General features: G+C 46.5%; 2 protein-coding genes across 3 annotated transcripts in view; both read left to right on the top strand.

Annotated features, from left to right (window-relative positions):
• The window catches only part of INTS9 (integrator complex subunit 9), an 84,743-nt gene that overhangs the window by 26,185 nt on the left and 33,868 nt on the right, over positions 1 to 24,690 (top strand). Inside the window, exons 7-11 of one of the 2 annotated variants that reach the window (XM_074989037.1) lie at positions 1,030 to 1,150; positions 3,086 to 3,220; positions 14,925 to 15,036; positions 22,867 to 23,047; positions 24,005 to 24,065. In XM_074989037.1, the coding sequence (XP_074845138.1) occupies positions 1,030 to 1,150; positions 3,086 to 3,220; positions 14,925 to 15,036; positions 22,867 to 23,047; positions 24,005 to 24,065 (610 nt within the window). The remainder of the gene's footprint in view (positions 1 to 1,029; positions 1,151 to 3,085; positions 3,221 to 14,924; positions 15,037 to 22,866; positions 23,048 to 24,004; positions 24,066 to 24,690) is intronic. The other variant, XM_074989038.1, reaches the window with a different exon arrangement.
• Positions 3,231 to 6,586, top strand: LOC142010643 (uncharacterized). Its single transcript, XM_074989039.1, has 2 exons — positions 3,231 to 5,381; positions 5,643 to 6,586. Exons 1-2 carry the CDS (start codon positions 4,899 to 4,901, stop codon positions 5,799 to 5,801), a joined length of 642 nt encoding a protein of 213 aa, XP_074845140.1. The 5' UTR covers positions 3,231 to 4,898; the 3' UTR covers positions 5,802 to 6,586.

The following is a 24,690-nucleotide window of genomic DNA, read 5'->3' as shown; positions in this document are numbered from 1 at the left end:
TCTTGGCAAGAGCTGGCCTTAATCCTTTCCTCAATATGTTAAATTATAGAGAAGTTCTCTGACCTAGTAGACATACCAATAAATTAAATTCCTTAAAACAAATTGATCAAAGAAACTTGACCAATTTTCATAAATCATAGGAAACTGATTTGAATTAGCCTTTGATTTAGCATTAGTTTAATATACCAAAAAAAACCTATTCTTCTTCCACATTTTGACAGTTCCTGCCTTGGTTCATGTTGCTAAAGAAGATTTATTTCCCTGAAGTTAGCCATCCCTCTTACAAGCTGTGACATTACAGTTCACATCTTCCCTGACAATGCCAACTAAGTTGCAATATGTGAAAAATATAGTGAAGTTTTCCAAAGTGTGTGAACTCAGGGTTTCCACTCAAGGATGTCAAAATGCTTTGCAACTTCAGTGAACTTATCTTTGCAAATTCCCTCTGGAGAAAAGTATTGTCCCCATCTTACAAATGGGTTAAACCTATGACTTCGGGCCTCAGAGTCCCAAAGTTTGGAGCAGAACTGAGAATAGGTGTAGGGTCCCCAGATTTTTGGACTCCTGCGACTTATTCACAAGACCGTACTCTCCGCCCCCCTATATTCAGATTCCTAGATTCAGAGGCAGGTGTGTTTACAGGCAAATCCAAAATACCTGTTGTCCCTCAGACCAAATTCTGCCAGAGCTTTTTGCTGTCACCACAGCCTGGTTGCTACAATTTCTAATCCATGGGGAAAATGCTGCTGCAACCCCCTTCCCTTCTCCTGTTCCCTGATTGCAGGGATTGTGGAGAATGCTGAGGAAGTGTTTTCTTGGATGAGATGGCAGTGGTCCATCCATGCCTCTCATTGGCCAGGAGACCTTCCCCCCCAGATCAGCCTTCCTTTCATCTTGGAACTGGCCAGTCCTGAGAGTGTTAACCGCTATGAAATAAGCTCTAGCAGCTAAAACTCTACAAAAAGATATAAAGTCTAGGAGCCCAACAAGAAGCCCTGAGAGTTCCTCCCTTCCTTTTGATCTGTTCAGGCTCCTGCCAGCCCCTCTGAAAGATGCAGTGGAGGTGTCTATGTGGAGGAAGTGCTACACCATGTCCGAGGTGAACTCAGCGCTCAGCAAGATCCAGCTGGTGGGATATTCTCAGAAAATTGTAAGTATTAATACAGCTAACACCAAGCGAACAAGAGCATCCTTTTCTTCCCCTCCTCTGTCTTTGTAGGAGTCTCAGGGACCCTCATTTTCCTATACTCTACACTGGGGCAGGCAAAATACGGCCCATGGTATGGATCCAGCCTGCAGCCCAGTTGGAGGCTTGGGCAGACTCCCTGCTTTCCTTGCCCCTCCATGCCACTTAGAGCGGCTAGCTGTGGGGGCCATGTGTTTCTCTGAGTGCCACGAGCTTGACGCAGGGTGGGGCTTTGCAAGGGCCCCCGCACAATCTTTCGTCTCCCATTGGCTAGCAACAAGCCAGTTGGAGCTGCTTGGGCCATGTTTGCAGGGCAGGCAGTGTGCAGGTACCCTCCCCCCCGCTCCAGGGCTCACGGAGCTCAGAGAAGCATATGGCCCCTGCAGCCAGCCACTGTGAGCAGTGTGTGGGGGCATGGAAGGCAGGGAGCCTGTCTGAGGGGGCTGCTGGCCAGGAGCTACCTAGGTAAGCGCCTCTTAGCCAGAGCCTGCTTCTGGCTTTCCAGCCCTCCGTCCCTGTAGCCCTCTTCCCCCCACAACATGCAAATCTAACCCTCTGCACCTCCTCCCCTGCTAGACACTGCACCCCAGTCCCCTACCCCAGATCACAGCCCAAATCCTTGCACCCTCTTCCTGCTCTCCTGTCCCAGGTTACAACTCCCTCCCAGACCCTGCACCCACTCCTGCACCCATCCTCCATGTCAGAATCCTCTCTTGTGCCCATACCCCCTCCTGGATCCTGCAACCCCACCCCCTGCCCCAGGTCACAACCTCCTCTTTCACCTAACTCCCTTCCAGACCCCACACTCCTTTCCGCACCCAGTTCCCTCTGCTGACTTCCCTTTTGCACCCAACCTCTATGCCTGACCCTGCACCTCCTCCATTAATATCACAGAAAAGTGCAGCCCCTGACCACTTACCTAATTCTTGCAGCGACCTATATCAAAAAGCATTGCCCATCCTTGCTTTACACCCACAGTAGATACTGTGTTTAGGCTAGTCACTGTAGCCAGAGGGTGGGACCTGGTCCCATTCAGTGCCCTGCCTCATGACTCCACCTGCCTTGTGAGGAAGATTCCCCTTTGGGGGAGACCAAGCAGGTCTCTGGATTCCTTGGGGAAGGCTAATTTTAACATAATGCTGAGATTCATAACTTAAAGTTGGCCCAGTGGGAGGTTGGGTTGTGTTTTAAATTAACATCTCTACTGGTAAGTCACAAATGTTGAATCAATAATCATGTATTCATTTTATTTGCCTGTAGATTTGGGACCCTGAATTGTAAACTCTTTGAGGGCAAGGACCATGATCTTACCTATTTTAAAAGGAATCAAGTACATCTTTAGATGCTTAGCAATATTTATTGCAGGATTCAACCTCTTCTTCTCTCGGCTTCAAAGTCACAAGATAGATCATAGAAGTCATGACTGCCTATGTTCCCTGTAATGCATTACTGCATACAGACAAAACACATATGTTTTTGCAGTACAAGAGGAAAGAAAACAACTAGGTAAAAGAGCACTGCCAAGTAGTTTTCACCCAGAATTCAGGTTGTGTTTTTCCTTATTTGTAGGAGGAGCTGTTCCAAATCCATCGGTGGATAATAGTTTCAACAGAAATAGTCTTGTTAGTGGCAGGGAAGAAGTGCCTTTAAACCTAAAATCTTCTGCTGTTTTCCCCACAGAAGTCTTATGCTAGTGCACCAGGAGCAGAAATTGGCCAGTCTAGTTTGAAAGGACACTAAAGAAAGTAAAAGTTTAAATTATTAAGAGTTTTTTTTTTTAAAATGCTGCTAATCATCTAATTGCTAAGAGCACTTTTGTTAATTAATCACCTCAGTGTTCTAGTTGTTCTCTCTGTCTATTCCCTTCTATTTATTTCTCTCAATCTGGTCTTTTTCCAGGAGCTGTTTGGTGCTGTGCAGGTTACTCCTCTCAGTTCAGGGTATGCACTCGGAAGCTCCAACTGGATTATACAGTCACATTACGAAAAGGTGTCTTATGTTTCGGGGTCCTCCCTGCTCACAACACACCCACAGGTACAAACACTCTATTGAATCTTGGTAGAACAATTCCATTGCTGGAGGTGAAGAAGTGAATTTGAAGGTCAAGAATCACAGGCTTTCACCTGACTGGGATCAGCCCAAATGGCAGTGGGTGATTGGTAAAAGTTTCCCCATCAAAGCTGTACTAGTGCCCTTCAGTTATAATTGGCCAGACTTCCTAGCTGTCATTAAGCAAAATCTGTCACTCTGTTAAGCAAACAAACATCTTGTAGGTAGTAAGGTGAGATAACTAATCTGCTTCTGAACAGTGATCAAACTTTAACCCACTCTCCAGAAGTAGAAATCTGCCACTCTAATTTAAAGAGCCAGGTGAACTCAGAATTTTCCTATGTAAAACAATAAAATATCGCTTCAAAAAAAAAAGAAAAACTGTATAATCTCTAAAGACAGTTCACAGGCTGCTTTTATATCACTTCTGCAACATCCTTGCTTGGAAGAAATGATGGCTAACTGGCTGCCAAAATTTCCACCCTGCTCCTCTAAGGGTAAAGTCATTATAGAGCTGTACATGTAATTTCCAGTAAATTAATTCTCTCAGGATCCATAAATTTTTAGTTGAGAGAATGGCTGGGAGTTCACAGTGCTAAGTTGTCACTAAGAATAGTTAAAAAAGCAGTATTAACAGAAGGCTTTAATAAAAAAGATTAGGTTCATGATCGGTAAGTAACCTTGTTCCAAGGTGAGTATCCTCTGTAGATCCCCGGTGTTGAGTATTTGCATTTAATTTCCAGGTTATTTTCATAGTCCCCTTGTGATGTGGCTTTACTAACAGTATATAACATAGTGGAGTCCCTAAATCACTGCACCCTTTCTCAGATAATCTTGGGTTATGATCTTTCATGTTTTCAAAGTGAGCAAAGTTGATCCTTCAGAATGGGAGATCTCCATGGGAAAATCTTGGGTGAATCTACACTTACCACTCTGCGGTCAATCTTCCAGAGTTCGATTTTGCCACGTGGAGTAAGGGACGTTGGTATGAGCCTGAAGAGCCCCAATCTACACACGGTAGGAAGGTCAATTCTGATATTTCGATTCTAGCTATGGTAATGGTGTAGCTAGAACTGCATATCAGAAATCGACTTTCTACCCTACTATAGATGTAGCCATAGAGTTGTAGGGAGTAGTTTGGGTAATTCTGTAGGTATTGTTCTTTCTCTTAGTACTGAACTAGCACCCAGTATTGTGAGGAGACACAGTGTTGCTGACAAGCACCATCTGTTAAGCTACAATTTAATTTTCAATGCTTGATTTCTGTCTGGAGTTGCTCTCTTTTTGTTGGAACCTTTGGACAAAATCCCTTCATATGGGCTATGTCTACACGTGAAGCCTACATCGAAGTAGCTTATTTCGATGTAGCGACATCGAAATAGGCTATTTCGATGAATAACGTCTACACATCCTCCAGGGCTGGCAACTTCGACGTTGCGCAGCACCACATCGAAATAGGCGCTGCGAAGGAACATCTACACGCCAAAGTAGCACACATCGAAATAGGGATGCCAGGCACAGCTGCAGACAGGGTCACAGGGCTGACTAGCGCTTCCGGGGCAACAGCTAGCCGCTCCCTTAAAGGGCCCCTCCCAGACACACTCAGCCTGCACAGCATGCGGTCTGAGGAGCCATAGGCACACACAACCCGGGCGACGCAGGCATGGACCCCCAGCAGCAGCAGCAGCCAGAGGTCCACCCAGCCCTCCCGGCAGGAGCAGGGCTTGCCCTGCTCCATGCCATGAGGGAGGCAGCTGAGCACCTCCTTGCTACACCGGAGGAGGAGCTGCCCCCAGGGCAGCAGGGCTCAACCCCCAACCCTGCAGCACCCCGCCCCCTCCACCTCACACGCCACCGCCTGTGGAGCTACCCCACCAGCACCGACTGGTGGGAGCAGCTGGTGCTTGAGGAGTGGGACGACGAGCGCTGGCTCAGGAACTTCAGGATGAGCCAGCAGACATTTATGGAGCTGTGCCAGTGGCTCACCCCTGCACTCAGGCACCAGGACATTGTTATGCGGCATGCCCTCCCTGTGGAGAAATGGGTTGGCATCGCTGTCTGGAAGCTGGCCACTCCAGACAGCTACCGATCCGTGGGGCAGCAGTTTGGTGTCAGCAAGGCCACCGTCGGGGCTGTCCTCATGGAGGTAAGAGGACCCACGGGGGGAGGGCAGGGCAGGGGAGGGGGGCCCGGGCAGAGGAGGGCAGGGCAGGACAGGGCAGGGTGGGGGAGGGCAGGGGAGGGGGGCCCGGGCAGAGGAGGGCAGGGCAGGGCGGGGCGGGGGAGGGGCGGGCAGGGTGGGGGAGGGGAGCCTGGGCAGAGGAGGGCGGGGTGGGGGAGGGCAGGGCAGGGCCACGCACACCCTGCTTACCCCTCATTGGTGCTCTGCCATGTGCTTTCCCTGCAGGTTGTGCGTGCCATCAACGCCATGCTTCTGCACAGGCTCGTGAGGCTGGGGGACCCAGATGCCATCATCACGGCCTTTGTCACACTGGGCTTCCCCAATTGCTTCGGGGCTCTGGATGGGACTCACATCCCCATCCGCACCCCGCATCACAGTGGATGACGCTACATCAATCGCAAGGGCTACCATTCTGTGGTCCTCCAGGCCTTGGTGGACAGCCGGGGCCGTTTCCTGGACATTTATGTGGGCTGGCCTGGCAGCACCCACGACGCCCGGGTTTTCCGGAACTCGGGCCTGTGCCACCGGCTGGAGGCAGGGACCTACATCCCCCAGCGGGAGATCCCTGTGGGGGACACCACCATGCCCCTCTGCGTCATCGCAGATGCGGCGTACCCACTCCGGCCCTGGCTCATGCACCCGTACACGGGCCATCTCTCCGCCAGCCAGGAGCGCTTCAACCAGCGCCTGAACCACACGCGCCAGGCGGTGGAGCGCTCATTTGGCCGCCTGAAAGGACACTGGAGATGTCTCCTGACCCGCCTGGATGCGGGCCCCAACAACATCCCCCAGATTGTGGGTGCCTGCTGCGCCCTGCACAATTTGGTGGAGAGCAAGGGGGAGACCTTTTATCAGGGCTGGGCTGTGGAGGCCAGCAGGGCCGACCTGCAGCCACCCGCTGCCCCCAGTCGCCAGGTGGACCCCGAAGGGACCCGGGTCCGGGAGGCCCTGCGGGCCCACTTCGATGATGAGGCCGCGGGGTGAACTCTGCCAGGCCCCCCACTGCCCACCCCTTCCTCCACAACACTCCCTGCCCCTACGCCCACACCACAGAGCACCCAACCGCCCCCCACCCCACACTTTTCCTGGACAAATGACAGCACGCACGTGTGGCTGAACTTAAACTGGTTTTTCTTTTAGAACTTTTTTTTTTTAACTATAATTAAAACAAGAACAAACTATATACAAGACCTCTTCTAACAAAAGTATTCTGTACAAGTAAAACAATAATAAAAAAGATTGCATAGAATGGATATGTTCTTCAATAAAAAAAAAACCAGGGATTATAAGGAAGGGGAGAACTATTTACATGGGGGGGGAAACGGGGCAAAGGGAGGGCACAAATAAATGTCGCAACAGTCTTATAAACTATATACAAGGGGGGGGGGCCACGTCCCGGGCCCCACACCCCTATAGTCCAGCACTGGGGGTGGGCGGCCAGGAGCCCCGCCTCGGCTGCAGCCCTGTCCGGGGCTGGCTGGGGGCTGGGCAGACCGGAAGATATGACCGGCGAGTCTCAGCTGGCCCCAGGTGTCCCTCGGCGGTCCAGCCCTCGGTGGTTGGTGGCGGGGCAACGGCGGATGGGACGGCGACATGCGGAGCAGCAGGTGGTGCAGCGGGTGGAGCAGGCAGGGCGGGCGCTGCGGCGGCCGGCGCGGCATGGGGGGCCAGGTAGTCCACAAGACGGTTGAATGTCTCCATGTAGGCCCCCCATGCCCCTTGGCGCCAGGCCAGCACCCGCTCCTGCAGGTCCAGGTGGCGTTGGTCCACCCGCAGGCGCTGCTCTGTGACCTCCAGCTGCCGACGATGGATGGCCAGCAGCTGGGGGTCCGTCGCCGTCGGGTGGTGTTGCGGGGTCCGCCATCTAGCCCGCCGTGGGGCTGGTCGGTCCTCCGCCGAGGGGCTTGCCTGGAGCGATGGCCCCGGAGGGGATTCCGGGACCACTGATGCCTCGCCGGCGCTCTCTTCCGGTCCTTCCGATGGTGCAGCTGCGGAACACAGGAGGAGCGGGGGAAGAAGAATGGAGACAGGCGTTAGTGTGGGCCCCGAGCCGTGACCCTTGTCCCCCCACCCCTGTGCTGCAGGTTCCCCATCCCCGTCCCCGGGAGTTGCTACTGGGATGAATGGGGTTCAGGGGTCCCCCTGCACTGCACCCCGTCCCCTTGCGGGAGTGACTCTCACTTCACTCAGCAGGGACTGACAGGAGAGGTTTCTTAGGCCACAGATGCCCGGTTTCTCTCAGGAGTGACCGCACAGCAGTCAGAGACAGTCCTTCCAACCTGTCCTGGGGAGAAGACCCCAAGGGGTGCCCCTCTGGGGTGTGGCTTTCCCCCTCCTCAGGCTGGCTGCCTTCCAGCTCTCCCTTCCCCTAGCCTCTACCTGCGGCCCCCGCCCCGATTCAAAGCCAGCTTGGCTCCTCCCTCCTCTTTGTTCAGGGCACAGGTGTCACCTGCCAGCTGTAGCCCCAGGATCATCCTTTGCCCCTGGGAGCTATTCAGCTGGTTGCTCATATCTAGCCTGAGTCTCCCTTTTGCACTCCCCCCACTCCATCACATGCTGCTGCTGCGGGGTGTCCCACCCCCTCCTCCCGGGGGACCCTCGAGGTTCCGCTCCCCCCTGCCCCAGGGATGGGCCATGGCACTGTCGGGGGGGGGGGGGAGGGCAAGGGCGGGGGCTGATGCACTGCTGTGAGGGACATGGCCCTGCTGTCCTTGGGGCCATGGCCATGTGGGCATGTGGGGGGCCCTGGGCACATATCTGTTACCCCCGCCCCTCAACCCCGGGGGTGTACACCATAGGGGGGTACATACCTGTCGGTCCACTCCCACGGACCGGAGATCCCCGGGGGGCGGACGCCCGGCTGCTGCTCCAGGAGGGCAGGAGGAGGATCTGCAGCCCGGACTCTGCAGAGGAGGAGCCCCCCTCCTGCCGCGATGGCCCGGGGGTGGGCTCCAGGGGGGGCCCCCGGGGTGCGGGGCTTACCTCGGGAACGGACTCCGGCTGCAGGGCCTGCTGGGGCTCGTCGGCCAAGGTATCAAGGGTGTCTGGAGGGGAGGAGGTGTGCCGGGGGCCCAGGATGTCCCTGAGCTCCCTGTAAAAGAGGCAAGTGACGGGGGCAGCCCCAGATCGGCCGGCCGCATCCCGGGCCCGGGCGTAACCCTGCTGCAGCTCCTTAACCTTACTCCTGACATGGTCAAGAGTGCGGGCAGGGTGACCCCGGGCGGCCAGGCCCGCGGCCAGCCGAGCGAACGCATCCGCGTTCCGCCTCTTGCTCCCCATTACCTGGAGCACCTCCTCCTCGCTCCGGAGCCCCAGCAGGTCCCGCAGCTTGGCCTCTGTCCAGGAGGGGCCCCGCTGCCGCTTCCCTGCCAGGCTGGCTGGCCTGGCTGCTCTGGCTCCCCTGGGGGGGCTCCCCTGGGGGGGCTGCCGGGCAGCCATGACAGGTGCTGGCCCTGTTCTGGGTGGCTGAGGGACGTGTAGGCTGGCCGCGTGTCTAGGCTGCCGCCTGCACGTTCCCCCAGCTTCCTGCACAGGAAGGGAGGGGGAGGGGACCTTTAAGGGGCCGCTCCACGCGGCCACCATTGAGCTGAGGGACTGGAGAGAGCGTCTCTCAACCCCTCAGCTGATGGCCGCCATGGAGGACCCCGCAATTTCGATGTTGCGGGATGCACAACGACTACACAGTCCCTACTTCGACGTTGAACGTCGAAGTAGGGCACTATTCCTATCTCCTGATGAGGATAGCGGCTTCGACATCTCGCCGCCTAACGTCGAAGTTAACTTCGAAATAGCACCCGACACGTGTAGCCGTGACGGGCGCTATTTCGAAGTTAGTGCCGCTACTTCAAAGTAGCGTGCACGTGTAGACACGGCTATGTTCTTGAATTCTGTGTGTGTGTTTAGGGAGGAGGAAGAGGTAACATGGGAGAAAGCCTGAAGGTGCCTGTTTTGAAAATGAATGGAGGCTGGCTTCACTGATGAGATGAGGTGGAAAGGGAATGTGAATAGGGTGCCCCCTTGGTTTAGGATTTAGTCTGCAGATTACTCTTAAGTCACAGCCCCCCCACCTTAATGTCACACACCTCCCACCTTAATGTTTAAGATTACACATCTAAGATTTAAAGCAAGGAAAAAAAACAATGTTAAGAGCCATGTGGCGTGTCATCTATATTTGTGGTGTTTATTTAGCAAGGAAAACATGTTATGTTCTTTTTCAGTCTTTCCTTCTGTTATGCATCCTGTATATTTATGTTGCACAGTAACATGGTCAGTTTAACATCACTGTAGTCCTAGTAATCCTTTCAATTCCTAATTCCTTTCCATTGTGCAACCTTAACATTTCATCCAGAGTCTTTTTATTTGTTTTTTTTGTGTTGCCTTTAAAATTTACCGGACTTACAACATTGACCTAGCTTAACAGTAGCCCTGGTCAGTTTCCCCACTCCTGTCAGTAGCGCCAGCTGAGAGCCTGATTCTTGACTGACGCCACTGACAGGAGCAGCTGCTGCCCCTGACAGGAGCGGAGAGAGTCAGGAAGTTTCTCTGTTCCTGTCAGGGGCGGCAGGTGCTCCCATCAATGGCGGCATCTCGGTTGCTGCCCCTGACAGGACCTGGGAAACTGACCGGCTCAGCAGCGCTGGTCACTTTTCCTCACTCCTCTGAGTGGTGGGGAGCTGACGCGGGGAGTCGTGTTAACCCGAGATACTCGCACTCGAGTTGTGCATATCTCAGAGGGTCTACAGTATTGTCCATCCAAGTTGACTGAACATTTTGAGGCAATATTGTGGTTCTCATGAAAGCTGCGGAGCGATATTACATGTACAGAATTCTATCTTTCAGAAGCTATCATTGATCCATTTTGCTTTGTACATTTGTCTTTGCCTCTTTCAAGAGTGTATCCTTCTCAGGTCATTGTAGCTTGTAGACTGTTTTTTTTCATATGAAGAGCTAATAGGTCAGATAGTGTACACAGTGCTGCTTAAAGTAGTTAATGGGAAATGTACGTTGGGTGTTCAACAAAATTCCTTTCATGACTGCTCAGTATATAGCTTCAAAGTCTAACTAGGTTTATTTGATGAGATCTATGCCAGATACTGTGGCTTTTGCACTTCGCTCTTATATTCTGACAGAGGGTTCCCACTGAAGACATTGCCTCAATCCATGGTTCCCAACGTTTTCAGTAACACAGCACACTTCAGTGAGACAAACAATTCCATGGCATACCCGCTTTTTTCAGCTGAACTGATTGCTCATAAACATCACATTTACAGTAAACTCTTTGATGTCTGACAACCTCGGGACCAGGAAGTTGCTGGATATTCAAATGTGCCGGTTATGCACAAGGTTCCAGTATGCTCTGGATGGTTCGGCGCATGGCCATGCCATGCAAAGAGCCACTCTGGGCAGGGCACTGCGCCACACAGGAAGCCTCTTTGGGCAGCTTGGAGGTGCTCTGGGTGGCTTGAGCATGGTCGTGCTGTGTGGGGAGCTGCTGTGGGTGGAAGAGCAGAGGGCCGCCAGCTATGATGGAATGCTGGTTCATAGAGAAGTCCACTTATTTGAATTCCAGTTGAAAGAGAGTTTACTGAACTATGGTTACAGTCTTCCTACAGAGGTTTGCACCATAGTAGTGCATACAACAAGCTAAACAAGGATCAAATGTGTTAATGTTTCAAATCCAACACAGAATACACCATCTTAGACAGTGAGCCCAGATACATTTTCAAAATCTGCTCGACACCCATGCTAGGGATGTTGAGTAAACAAGTAAGCACTGAAAGCAGGCTCCCCTCCCCGCCAGCCCGCTGGAGCCAGGATGCGGCATTTAAACTGCATCCCAGCTCCAACAGGCTCTTGGCTTCCTTCCCTCCCGCTTGCCCCTTGCTAGCTCATTCAGGTTGGGAAGCAGCATTCCAGCTGCCTCCTGGCACAAATGGGGCCCTGCGAGATCAGCATTTTCCCTGATGGTGGCAGCCTTGCGAGCCCAAGCTGATGCATGGTTGTCAATTCTACCCCACCCCACCCCCGTGGTGGCTCCGCAAAGAGCCCCAGCGAGGTGTAATTGACACACTTTCAAGACACACTTGAACAGTTCTCACTCTACACCAGTGTGCCACAGCCTAGGTGATTACCAGCCCGAGAAACAGGAGTTCCTAAGTGAAAACCTTGCAGTGACACTGTGGGTAAGAGTGTTGCTAAAAGCCTTTTAAAGACCTTTTGTTTACATTACTCTGAAAAATCAGTGCAAGCCCTCTCAATGTAGTGGAAGCTGAAATTATGAGTATCTAATATAGCATAATCATTATTATATCCCTGAAGCTCTGCACCAAGTCAGGATATGTCAACATCATCAGTGCTTATGCACCAACGTTGGCATCATGTGCCGAAGGCAAGGGCTGCTTTTATTATAATCTTCAGAAAGTTATTGACTCCTTTCCAACTGGTGAACAGCTGTACATTATTGGTAACTTCAATGCTAGAATTGGATGTGACCATCAGTCCTGGCCCATCTGCCTCGGTCATCACGGTATTGGGAAAATGAACGAAAATGGTCAAAGCCTTCTTGAATTCAGCTCTCACAATCAGCTCTGCATCACTAATACTTTCTTTAACTTGAAAGAGTGTCACAACGTTTCATGGCACCACCCCAGATTCGGTCACGGGCATCAACTTGACCTTGTACTGGTATGCAGGAAACATCTCAATGCCGTCAAAATTACACGCACATATCAAAGCGCAAATTGTGACACTGGTCACTTCTTGATCATTAGCAAAGTGAAAATCATCCCACAGAAACTCTATATGACAAAGGAATGCAATAAGCCAAAAACAAATACCCTCAGTACCAGAGATGTGCTGAAATGCTCTGTCTTCTCAGATGATCTCACTCACAACATGAAACACAAACCTGACCGACAGACCATTGATGAAACATGGTCTATGCTGAGATGCAATATACGCCTATGCAATATGCCTTTCGACACAGAAGATCTGTTCTTCCCAGAGAATCCAGGCAGTGTGCAAACAACTATTGGGCTGACCTATGTTCTAATATTCAAAAGGCATCGGATTTGGTCAACCTGAAAACCACATATGGTGGATTGAAGAAAGCATTTGGACCAAACATCACCTAAGTCACCCCACTGAAGCATTTAAATGGAGAGGTGATCACAGACAAAAAGCTGCAGATGTCCAGATGGGTGGAACAGTACTATTCCCACAATCTTAACTTGGCAACCTCATCCCAACTCTTCCAGAAATGTGTGAGCTGGATGCAGCGCCTCTGGAGGAGGAACCTTCTTAAGCTCTTGATACTCTCTCCAATGGGAAAGCACGAGGAAATGACAGAATTCCAGCTGAAGTCCTGAAGGCAAACAAGGCTGTGCTATTTCCCTTCCTCTATGATTTACTCCTAAAATGTTGGAGAGCAGGTGATGTCCCATGTGACGTGAAGGATGCAAACATCATCACGCTCTATAAAAACAAAGGTGACAAGGGTGACTGCAACAACTACAGAGGCATCTGGTTACTGGGCATCACAGGCAAAACAGATCAAGTCTATCCAGACACACAATGTGGCTTCAGGTTTGGCAGGTCAACAATGGACATGATTTGCTCACTTCGACAACTACAGGAAAAATGCAGAGAAAAAGGAAAGCCATTATCCATGGCATTTGTGTACTTAACAAAGGTGTTTGACACAGTCAGTAGATCAGAACTATTCGGAGTATTAACCAAGATTGGCTGCCCACTGACCCTACTCAGGCTCATGACATCCTTTCACAAAAACGTGGAAGCAACGGTGCAATCTGATGGATGTACATTGGAACTGTTTGCAATGAACAGCGGAGTCAAAGAATTGTGTGTTCTTACTCCACCTTCTTTGGCATATTCTTCTCAGTTCTACTAAATTGCACATTTCAAAATTCATGCAGCGATGTATTTCTCCACGGAAGATTAGATAGCTCTCTCTACAACCTGGCAAGACTCAAAGCCAAAACTAAGGTCAAGAGCAGCCTCATCAGGGAACTCCTCTTTGCAGATGATGCAGCTCTCCTTGCTCATAATGAAGACACGTTACAGTCACTGATGGATTCTCCGTCCAAGTTATTTTCCCTTGACATAAGTATGAAGAAAACTGTTCTATTCACTCAAGGTATTCCTCAGCAACCCAATGTCATTCTGGATAACAGCCCATTAGCAGTTGTTCAACAATTCTGTTACCTTGGATCTTCTGTGACTACAAACCTATCTATGAATGAAGAACTGAACATCAGAATCAGGAAGGCAGCTACGATTTTTGGCAGACTTCCAAAATGAGCACGGAACAATCCAAAACTGACAGTGAAAACAAAGATACTAATCTATCAGCCATGTGTATTGAGTATCCTGCTATATGGTTCTGAGTCATGGACCACCTATTCGAACCAGGAGAAGAAACTGAACAGCTTCCATCTTCGCTGCCTCCGCAGAATTATGAATATCAACTTGCAACATCAGAAGACTACAATGGCTTGGTCACATGAGAAGAATGGGTGACGAACATCTTCCCAAAGAAATCCTCTTCGGTGAAGTGTCATGTGGATTGAGAACAAGAGGAAGACCAAAGCCAAGATTCAAGGATACATGCAAAAACACCATGAAAAAATTCAACATCGATCCAGAATCCTGGGAATCTTAATCATCAGATTAAAATACCTGGTTATGATTGCTACGACATGGCACATCATCCTTCAATAGCATATGTGCAAGCCATGCGAAAGAACTTTGTCTTAGAGGGAAAAACTCTCAGACTCAAGAATTTGGAAATAGACTGACATGCAGTTATTGCAATCGACTGTGCAAATCCAATATTGGATGGATAAGCCACGAGAGAAGCTGCAGACTCAAACCCTCCATAGATCCTCACCACTGGTGCTAACCACTCTCTTTCGAGATGAAAGGGGGCCATAGTAGCATAGTATTTTATCATCACTGGCAGACTAAACATTATGTTACTGCATTATTGGCACTTTGGTGTATATGCTTTTCATTAGTCATAGGCACACAGTACATGCTCATGGTCTCAGAGACAGTCTTCTATGAGCCTGGTCTTATAAGGTGCTGAACAGGCTCAATTCCCATTGACGACAATGGGTAAAATTCATTTGTGGGATCAAGGGCTGGTGTGAAGCTCTTTGCACTGCCTACAGACTGCATGAGGAGCATGGGAATTGTGCCAGGGTCCTTTAGTTTCTCAGAAGGAGTCTCTTCGTCAGACTTGCATAGTCTGATACACAGTCTATGCTGGAAATAGGTAAGGGTGGTTACACAAGCTCCTGGCTACCTTTTATTGCATCCACAGATACATGTTCGGCAGTTTAAGTTGTTCCATAATCTCTGCAGTGCTGTGTTGAGCTACTTTATTGCTTCATTATTAATATTATTCATTAATTTATTCTAACTGTGGAACAGGGAAAACCTGTGCTGGGGCTGTGACTGATTTTGCTTCATTTCATTCTCTTTCAGCCCATGGACCAGGTTTCTCTGAAAAACAGTGATGTTCTTATTCTGACAGGGCTTACCCAGATTCCCACAGCTAACCCAGATGGCATGGTGGGAGAGTTCTGCAGTAACTTGGGTAGGTCACCACTGTAAGAAGCACCTTTGCTTATTTCTTAATCTTATTAATTGCTTTTGGTGGGAAATCATTCTGTGATTCCTGGAACTAAGTTGCCGGACTGCGTCTCCTGGCATAAAACTAGCTGTTTAGATTTTACGATGTGCTCCTGATGTCATCAGTAAAGTGCCTTAAGAGAGAGAGGTTGTACCTGAAACATTTTGTAATGGAGCAGGTTTAATGAGATGTAATCGTCTGCTGCTCTGGGTTTGCTAAGTATGCAGCTGTGCTGCCAACCATCTACGTGTTGCCTAGGTTTTGCAGAGACATGCCAGCTGACATACTTCTGTTTCCTTCCTGTACTTCACACAATGTAAAATCCTCACATACTGTTTTTATGACCTTCAGTTTTTGAATACAAATACATGTTTTTTCTTACACCTGGTTTTCAAATATATCACACGCAGACAGTACAATCTTCTTTAGTTTTTATGTTATATATATTTATAGACCACAGAAATATAAAACCCAGTCACAAGCTTTCACAGCTGGAAAAGCTGCTAATTGCAAACTCTAATATCAGAGTGTGAATTGTAGCATTTCACAGTCTGTTTGGATGTCACATCTGACTTTATTTTCCTCCCTTCCCCTACCCAGTCCCTGCCTGCAGTTTCTCCTTACAGATGTTATGCTGCTTCTTCCTGTTCTTCTATCAAACACCTTTATTTCAGACTGTATATTTTGAAGGAGGTGGGGTTTGTAACAAAAATAATGACTTCATTCTTATATGGTGAGGAACTCAAAAAGCTAGAAATGTAAATAAAATAAGCCCCACACCAACATAAGTAGGTAAACAAGTATCATTAGACCCATTTTATGCTTGGGTAAACCTGAGGTACAGAGGTTTGGTGACTTGCCCAAGGTCAAAGAGGAAGCCTGGGGCAGAATGGCACCAGGAATCTCACCTTCTGCTTGCTAGTGGCTTCTGACAAAAGCAGTAGACTATGCTTGAATTATGTTTGTGTGAGAATTTAGCGAGTCACTGGATGGATATTCCCTCCCACTTTAAAGACCAACTATCTCAAAATGCCTGTATGGGGATATAATTCTAGTTGGGTTGCAAGTTGTCAGCCTGGGGTGTAGTATCAAAGGGGTAGCCATATTAGTCTCTTTCTGCACAAACAACAAGAAGTCCTGTGGTACCTTATAGACTAACTGATTTATTGGAGCATAAGCTTTCATTTGTCAGTCTTTGCCCATGAAACCGTATGCTCCAATAAATCTGTTAGTCTGTTGAGGACTTCTCATCTTTTCATAGGGGTGTAGTGGGTTCTCCTCCACTTCAAGTCTTTAAATCAAGATTGGATGTCTTTCTAAATATATATAAAAACACAGATACATATATATTCAGGCTTCAGTTCAACTATAGGATATCGGCCTTGCTGTGGGAATTACTGGATGAAATTCTGTGGCTCATGTTACATGGGGTGGGGCTAATGGTCACTCAACATTAAAATCTGGGAATGGCTTGCATTTTAGCATGAGATATGCACTGTATATACTACCTAAATTATTAAGTCTGAAGAAAATATAGAAAAGTCAAGCCATCTGTTTGAAAATTTTATATATAGAAATGTCAACAGATTGAAAAGATGGAAAAAAAATTGGGAAGCCACCTAAGCCGTTCTGAGGTTGACTGGGGAAGGTTTCCTTGCAATCTTCAGTCTTGAACTCAGTCAAATCAGAAATTTGAAAAGCATTAAAAACAAACAAGGAAAGCATTTATTCTTTGTCTGACGTGAAAACACTGGGATTCCATGTTGGGCTCAACTTAAATTGTGAGAGTTCTGGGAAAACAGAAGATGACTTTAAACATTTTGATATCAGGACTGTTTATTAACACACAAATGATATGAAAACCCTTCACACCCAGCCTGACACCAGCGTAATAAATTGGTCCAGCTTCCCAGTAGACCTGTAGAAAGGCTCCAAAGGTAAAAAGCTACAGTGAAAAGTAGTTGAGTTGACAGGCATATTTACCACAATAATATTTTGTATAAAGTTTCCATTTCCGAGCTCTTCAGGCTTTACAAACAGGTCATAATACAGTAGTTAAAATTAAAAACAGACACGTTTTATTTAATTTTAAATATGATAAAATAATGACATGTTTGTGACTACTAAAATGTAGCTAAGATCAAAAGTGTCAAATGCAAAAGTTTCACCTTTAGTCCAGTTGCCATTTTCATTTCAAAATGCTGTAGCTTAAACACCCAACTGCCAGTATGAGAGTCATATGTATGATTCTCCACCCACAGTTTGTCTTCAAGTCATATTAGTTTACTGACAAACTACTTTTTAGTGTACTCAGCGCCCCTGCAACACTGCAGCTATGAAAGATGGAGTAGTATTTGCATTGTCTTGGGCATCATCAACAAAATTTCCAGATTCCGTGGATGTGTTTTATTCGGATGGCAACTTGACCTTGCACCAGCCGCTGTTGGAAATTCAAGTATCTTGTTTTAAGTTGTAAATTGAACCAATTTATTATGGAGTCACTGAAGGAGATTAAATTTGAAATGCCAAGATTATAATACTATGTTAAATTTTGAGTACATCATCAAGATAAATTGGGCATAAAACTCTGCTTTCAGATATCTATATGCTCTTACAGGCATCTGTAAAAAAGTCATCCTGGTGTATCTGAAAGCACAATTGCGTGCTCAGGAGAGTTGTGGATTGTGGTCCATTTGTCCCAGCCGTGTATATAAAGTAAGTGATGCTGGGCAAACAAATCATATATTTTCAACCAACATCTGGATAGAAGGAATCGATAGTCTTTATGCAAACAAACAGCAAGGTTTACTGGTAACCTGTTTGGTTATCTATCATACCCCTTTACATCTCATAAACAATATAATATTCAAAGTGCTTGTTTCACTTTCCGGGAGGGCAACACCCCAGAGAGTGATCTCCCCAGGGTTTGATTTAATGGGTCTAGTAAGGACCCACTAAATTGTCCACTGATGGCATCCCCATCAACTCTGGCTCCCCAACAGGTCACAAGGAGTAAGGTAAGTTGACAGAAGAGTTTCTCCTATTGATGTCCTACAGTGGGGATGCAGCAAAAATTCAACCTAAAGTATGTTGACCCCAGGTACCCTATTCTCATAGTTGTCTTAGGTCAGCTTTCTCCAGTAGTGTAGACCTGGCCAAAGAGAGACAACTCAAAGAAAGCAATCTGGCATAATTTTTGGCAAAAGCTTTTCATAAGAAAATGCTAGTTCTCACAACTGATTTTTTTCCATGGGAGCATATCTATGTTGATGACACTGTCAGGAAGGTTTCTGAGGAGCAGGATGGAATTCCAGAGGAAATGGAAGAGAGAGAGCCTCACCCTAAGATAAACAGTAGCTATGTGGATGATGCAGGATCATGTCCCTGCTCTGCCAGATTTGGAACAGGAACTTGAAATGGGTCTCTCACACGCCAGGAGAGGCCTTTAACTCCTTGGATTTTGACTATTCTGGGATGGCAGCATCTTGCTGCTTTTGTAAAAACAGCCAAAAAGTCTTGGCTTCATCCAAGTGGGAAATGGGAAATTTTTTAAAATCCCAGATTTCTGGCAGGATGAGGAAAATACTTCCTGTCCAGCTGTGCAGAGTAACGCATTTGTGAAGCCTTCTAGGTGGCTGAAAGCCCCTGTTTTATAGGTGCCAGGAGACCACACTGAATAGTTCATTTATGGTAATACTTTAGAACCCCAGTCAAGGATTAGGGTCGAGTTGTGCTGGGCAAATAACTGACACCATGTAAACAATCAATACCCATTAAGCTGATATATAGATAGACCAAACTGCATATGTTTATGCAAGCCACTGCAGTTCTAGAGCTCACATGCTTAATTATTTGTCATGCCCTCTCCATTTCATGAACAATGTAATATTCAAAGAGATGCAACCCAATGAAGGCTGTCTGGCACAATTAACTAAAATGAGAGAAACTTCTACAAAAGGAAAAGGAGAAATGAAGATGAGGCAGCAAGCTTATCATCAGCTCCACTGTCAGCTGTCACCTCTAGTACATCACATTAGCCAAACATGTAGCTTATAACCATAAAATGTAAGACTTAAAACACTGAGCTGTGAATAAGTTATAGCTATGCGCATGAACTGTACTTAAAAGAGGGGATCATTACTGTTATGCTGTAGCTCAACCAGTATAGGGAAGTAATGAGAGCAGACTAGATATGAGCAGGTGTTATAACTGCAAGAGAGTCTTGCCATAGCCTGTAAATGCTGTCCTTTTAGTGACGGACTGAAGCCTGTGGTTGAAATACCCTAGGGTGTAATGAAGGAGGCCCTGCCTACCCTAGCACTGGGCTGTTTGAACAGGAAAGCAAGCACGAGAGGGGTGTAGCAGTCACACAGGCTGCAGTGGGATGTGGTTTGTCTCAGGTCTGGCTACACTACATGGTTAAGTTGGCAGAAGTCATCTTATATTGGCAGAGCTGTGTGGAAGGATCTTAATTTAAATTTGGCTTCCCCTGACCTAAGCGCCTTTCTCTGCCGATGTAGTAACACCTCCTCTGTGTGGAGTTGTATTCAATGTAATTAGGTCAATGCAATGTCAGTATAGACACATTATTGATTATGTCAGCTATTACTGGCCTCTAGCAGCTGACCCCCAGTGCCCCACACTGATAACAAGTGCACTCTTGCTGACAACGTGCACTGTTGACTTGAGGAGCCCAGGGTGCATGCATGGAGCAACTTAGTAATTGTGGTGACTGCCTGCCAACATAAGTTAGGTTGACATAATTTTGTACTATAGGCATGGCCTCTGGTTCCAGGAGACCAGCTCAACCAGACAAGACACTTTGCTTTGTGGTACTGGGAGCTGTGCATCAGGGTCCTGATGTGAGAGCTTTCAGAACTGTTTATTGTGCTTACTCCTGACCTAGAACGTTATTAAAATAGGACGCACTACTTTTGTTAATGGGGTGGGTATCCTCCTTACCCTGGGTTATTAAAGCAAACCTTTTGCTACCCCAACAGTACCACACCACCCCGTAAGGGGATTAGCCACACCTTTTTACAGAGTCTATTAAACTTCCTCAAAAACTTTGAAGCTTCTGACATAATCCAGTCCCTGATTTAAATCCCTCCTTAAGGTGAGGAAAAGTCCCTCAGGTTGAGGGTCCTATTTTGTTCCCTGTTTAAAATAGGAAGAAAGGGAGGCATTGTTCTCAACTCTGTTTTTTGGCTACAACACTTCTTGCCAAAAGTGATCCAGTTCCTTAGGTTAAGCTTGGTTTTAAAACCAACTAGAGGATTTAATCTTAAATGCCTCCCAGATGGCTTTGACAATCTCATCCTTAACCACCCTGTACTGCTACGTATGTCCATTTTACAGATGAGATGTTTATCCATCTTAGTGTCATGAGACTTAAGTTCTAGAACATGCTTTTACATGCATGAGATGATTCTGTAAAAATGCAAATTATTATTTTTATACATTTTGTTATCAAAAGGAAGTATTAGACTTTGTATGTGACCCAGGAGAGGACAGTAACTACAGTTCTCTTCCTGACCTTTGCTAATGTGTAAAACAGCTCTGATAAATACCAGGAAAGGCCTCTCTGACCCTTTATCTGTTGTAGATGATTGTATATAGTGAGTGCAACTCCTATTTGGAGTTAGTCACCTGGGCATCAGGGAGTAGCCGTGTTAGTCTGTATCTACAAAACAATGGGAAGTCCTGTGGCACCTTATAGACTAACAGATTTATTGGAGCGCAAGCTTTCATGGGCGAAGACCCACTTCGTCAGGTGCAGAATGTTTAAGCTTATGCGCCAATAAACCTGTCTATAAGGTGCCACAGGACTTCCCTTTGGGTTTTTAGGCATATAGTGGCATTTTCAAAAGCGCTTATGTTTCTTTAGCTACCTGAATACCTTGAAACATCTGACAGATAGGGCAGCAATATCCCTAAAGTCCTGGATCTTTGCCCATCTGAGTTTGTCAACAAATTAAATCACTGAAGCAATTATTGCGAGCTTTAATATCTGCAGTTCCAGCTTTTTCACAGGTTTTTGTTTTATGCGTCAATACATAATATTACTGGTGCTGCATTTCTATTTAAGTTAGTAGATGACTTTTGCCTGATGGCCGCAGAAGAAATCCAAGTTTGGAAAGACTTTTCATTGAGATTGAGGGGAGAAATGCTTGTCGTAAGGTGTTGCAGCAGTTCTATAGTCCCATGCAATCAGAGAGAGAAAATATTTCTCCTGAGTTTCCTTTCAGTGCCATAGTGATATCTGTTTAGACTGAACAGGAAAATGGTTTTTATTTTCCACTTGTTCTCTGCCTGCCTATGGCTTATTCATTTGACATAAGGGAAGAGCAGTCCTGTGGTACTTTGAAGACTAACAAAATGATTTATTAGGTGATGAGCTTTCATGGGGCAGACCTACTTCCTCAGATCTGGAAGTAGTGCTGAAAGTGAACTGGCACAATGAATATATAAGAGAGATAGAAAACAAAAACAAAAATAAAAGAAATGAAAACAGATAGATCAGCTTGGGGGGGGGGCTAAGGGTGGGGAGTATGGGGAAGAAAATTACTTACTGCAAGTGTCTGTTAAGTGACTTGCCTGAGACCACTATGAATATCAAGTAAGAGGAAGTATCAGAGGGGTAGCTGTGTTAGTCTGGATCTGTAACAGCAACGAAGGGTCCTGTGGCACCTTATAGACTAACAGAAAAGTTTTGAGCATGAGCTTTCGTGAGCACAAGTAATTCAAGTAAGCGAAGTTGTCTTTGTAATGCGTAAGGTAATTGCTCTCTCTCTTAAGACCAAGTCACAAAGTGTTGACTTTGTGAATAAATTCCAGTTCAGATGTCTCCCTTTGTAATCTGGTGTTAAAGTCTCTTTGTTGTCAGACATGGATTCTCAGGTCTTTAATACTATGGCCTGCTCCATTGAAATGCTCACTGACAGTTTTATGTGTATTCAGAATCCAAATGTCTGTTATGTCCATTCATTCTTTAGTGAAGCAGTTGTCCAGTATGTCCAACATACATAGCAGTGGGGCATTGCTGGCACATAATGGCATATCTAACATTAGTGGAGGTACAGGAATATGAAGCCCCTGATCGTGTGACTGGCGTGCTTAGGTCCAGTGAATAAATATGTGGAGTTAACATGTGGACAATTTGGCAATAGGATTTGTTGGAAGGAAGAGTTCCAGGATTAGTATTTTTGTGGTGCTGAAGGAATTTAGAAGCATTTGCAGCTTCAGAAAAGAAAATTCAATTTTTTGAGGGTGTCTGGTGCAGGTTCGAAAGAACTAGACATTCTAGACACAAATTAAAATGCTCAGTCATTTGTCTGAAATAGCAAAATTCAGTACAAAACAATTGGTGTTAAATAGGGTCTTTCAGATGAGACCAAAGAACAGCTGGTCTGCATGGACATACAGCGATTTATTGAGTGGTTTTTTAATGGCAGTAGTGTCTTTCCGCAGTCAAAAATAATCTCCTCCTATGTACTGGAGCACCAGTGCCCTCTACTGGATGGAGTGGCAGATATGTGCAAGCATGTAACATCAATCTCACAGCTAAGAAAAGCTGCTTTTTCCCAAAGCCATGCTTTTCAGGAGGAGGATCTGATTTGTGTCTCACTGAAGACTGTGAAGTCTTAAGGGGTCAGAAATCTGCATTCATAATTCACGTGGTTAAGCAATGTGTTGTGCACTAGTTATAACAACTTCTCTGTGCCCTGTAGCACTTTGGGGGATGAAAAGCACTGTCTGAAATATGTTAATTCTCCCTTCTCTTTCTCCCTCAAGCTATGACTGTCCGGAATGGAGGGAACGTGCTGGTTCCATGTTATCCCTCTGGAGTGATATATGACCTTCTGGAGTGTCTCTATCAGTACATTGATTCTGCAGGCCTCTCCAATGTCCCCTTTTACTTCATTTCACCTGTTGCCAACAGCTCCCTGGAGTTTTCCCAGATCTTTGCTGAGTGGTAGGTGTTAGTGGGCTACTCTGTCACACTGGATTCCAGTGTATGTATTACAGTAAACATACACAAAGTGAGTGCTGATAGCTGCAGATTGTTTACTTGAAACATTTTTATATATGCGAGATAGGAATTATGTACAACCCTTTTGAGTTACAGGAATAAGTGTGCAGAGATGTTCTATAATTAGTGTAGCATTAGTTCCAGTAGCTTGTGTGTTGAAACTTTTTAAAAACCACAGATGTTTGACGCTGGTATTAAGAGCCAGTGAGCAAATGATGCACATGGTCAGAGTGACTTTAACTGTTGGGTGTATTTTAACCGTGAATTAAATGATTCTTGGATGCAGAGTTTTAATCAAGGTGCTATTAAATTTGAAGGACTGATTAGTATTTTTTCATTTTTTACAAGTACAGTAGTATGGCAGCACAAAGCATAGCATGTAAACAGAAATCTTTAGTCAACTCAGACGCTTAATAGTTTTGCTGAAATTCTAGAATGTTGTTCTAGATGAGATTAAAACATACATTAATCCTATTTATATAACAACTTATCTTCAAAAGTCAATAGAGACACTACTAATTTTCAGACATTCTTAATTTGTAAAATATTTATCTTGTATGCAGAAAACTGAGGCAGAGATTGTAGTTTTATAGAAGTCACAGAGCCACTTGGGATTAGAACAAGAAATTCTTGTCTAACAATCCCACCAAGGGCTTTGTTCATACTTTGACCTAAGTCAAAGCACTCTGCAGGACTTTTAGTGTGTGGCAGGAGACTGCACAATGCCCATCCTTCTATTTTATTGTTACCAGGACCTCCTGGTAAAGTGGGAGGTTTTGTTCCTCGAGTCATGGAGGTGGGATAACTCTCTTCAGAATGTCTTAACAGTAGATGGCAGCAGATACTCAGTATGTCTTCCTGCATGGCTCTAACCCAGTTTTTTTTCCCCTAATTTTAAAGGCTGTGTCATAATAAACAGACAAAGGTATATCTTCCGGAACCTCCCTTTCCCCATGCTGAGGTAAGCAAATACGGAGGCACCATGTGTGATCAGTACCAAGATTAGGTGGCTTCATAAAAGCCAGAGTTGTGTTAGTTCTGTGACTACTTCTTCAGAATCTGTGAAATAGTCCTTTTTACTGCAGGCCACACAATTTGGCTCTCACTCCATTATTTATAAAAACAGTTTGGGGGGAAGAAGATATCAGAATGTACCATTATCCTAAGTCTGATGCATATGTTGCTACAGGTTGAACCTCTCTAGTGCAGCACCTTCAGTATCTGACTGGTGCCGAACCAGAGAATTTGCCGAATCCTGGGAGTTCAATATTGTCTATCAGCATTACAAAGATTTCCACTGCATGCTGATCTCGTAGATGATACTTAGTGGTAAATTAGAGCTAAATAACAGCACAGAACACTGAGAGCCAGAAATGATGTCTGTAGACAAACTTTATGGGACTGCAGGAAACTTGGCCACACCCATGATAAGTGGACATCCGGCTGATTAAAATCATGCTGGACCACTGATATTGCTGAACTGGAGAGGTTCAACCTGTATTTCATATGCACTCACTCATTTTATCTGCCTTTATAGAAAGGAGTCTGAAATCAACATATTTGATTACTCTTATTGAACTGTGAGC

Source organism: Carettochelys insculpta, chromosome 3, assembly GCF_033958435.1.
Source record: "Carettochelys insculpta isolate YL-2023 chromosome 3, ASM3395843v1, whole genome shotgun sequence".
Lineage (NCBI taxonomy): Eukaryota > Metazoa > Chordata > Testudines > Carettochelyidae > Carettochelys > Carettochelys insculpta.
The sequence above is the reverse complement of the archived record's forward strand: the minus strand, read 5'-3'. Positions and strand labels throughout refer to the sequence as shown.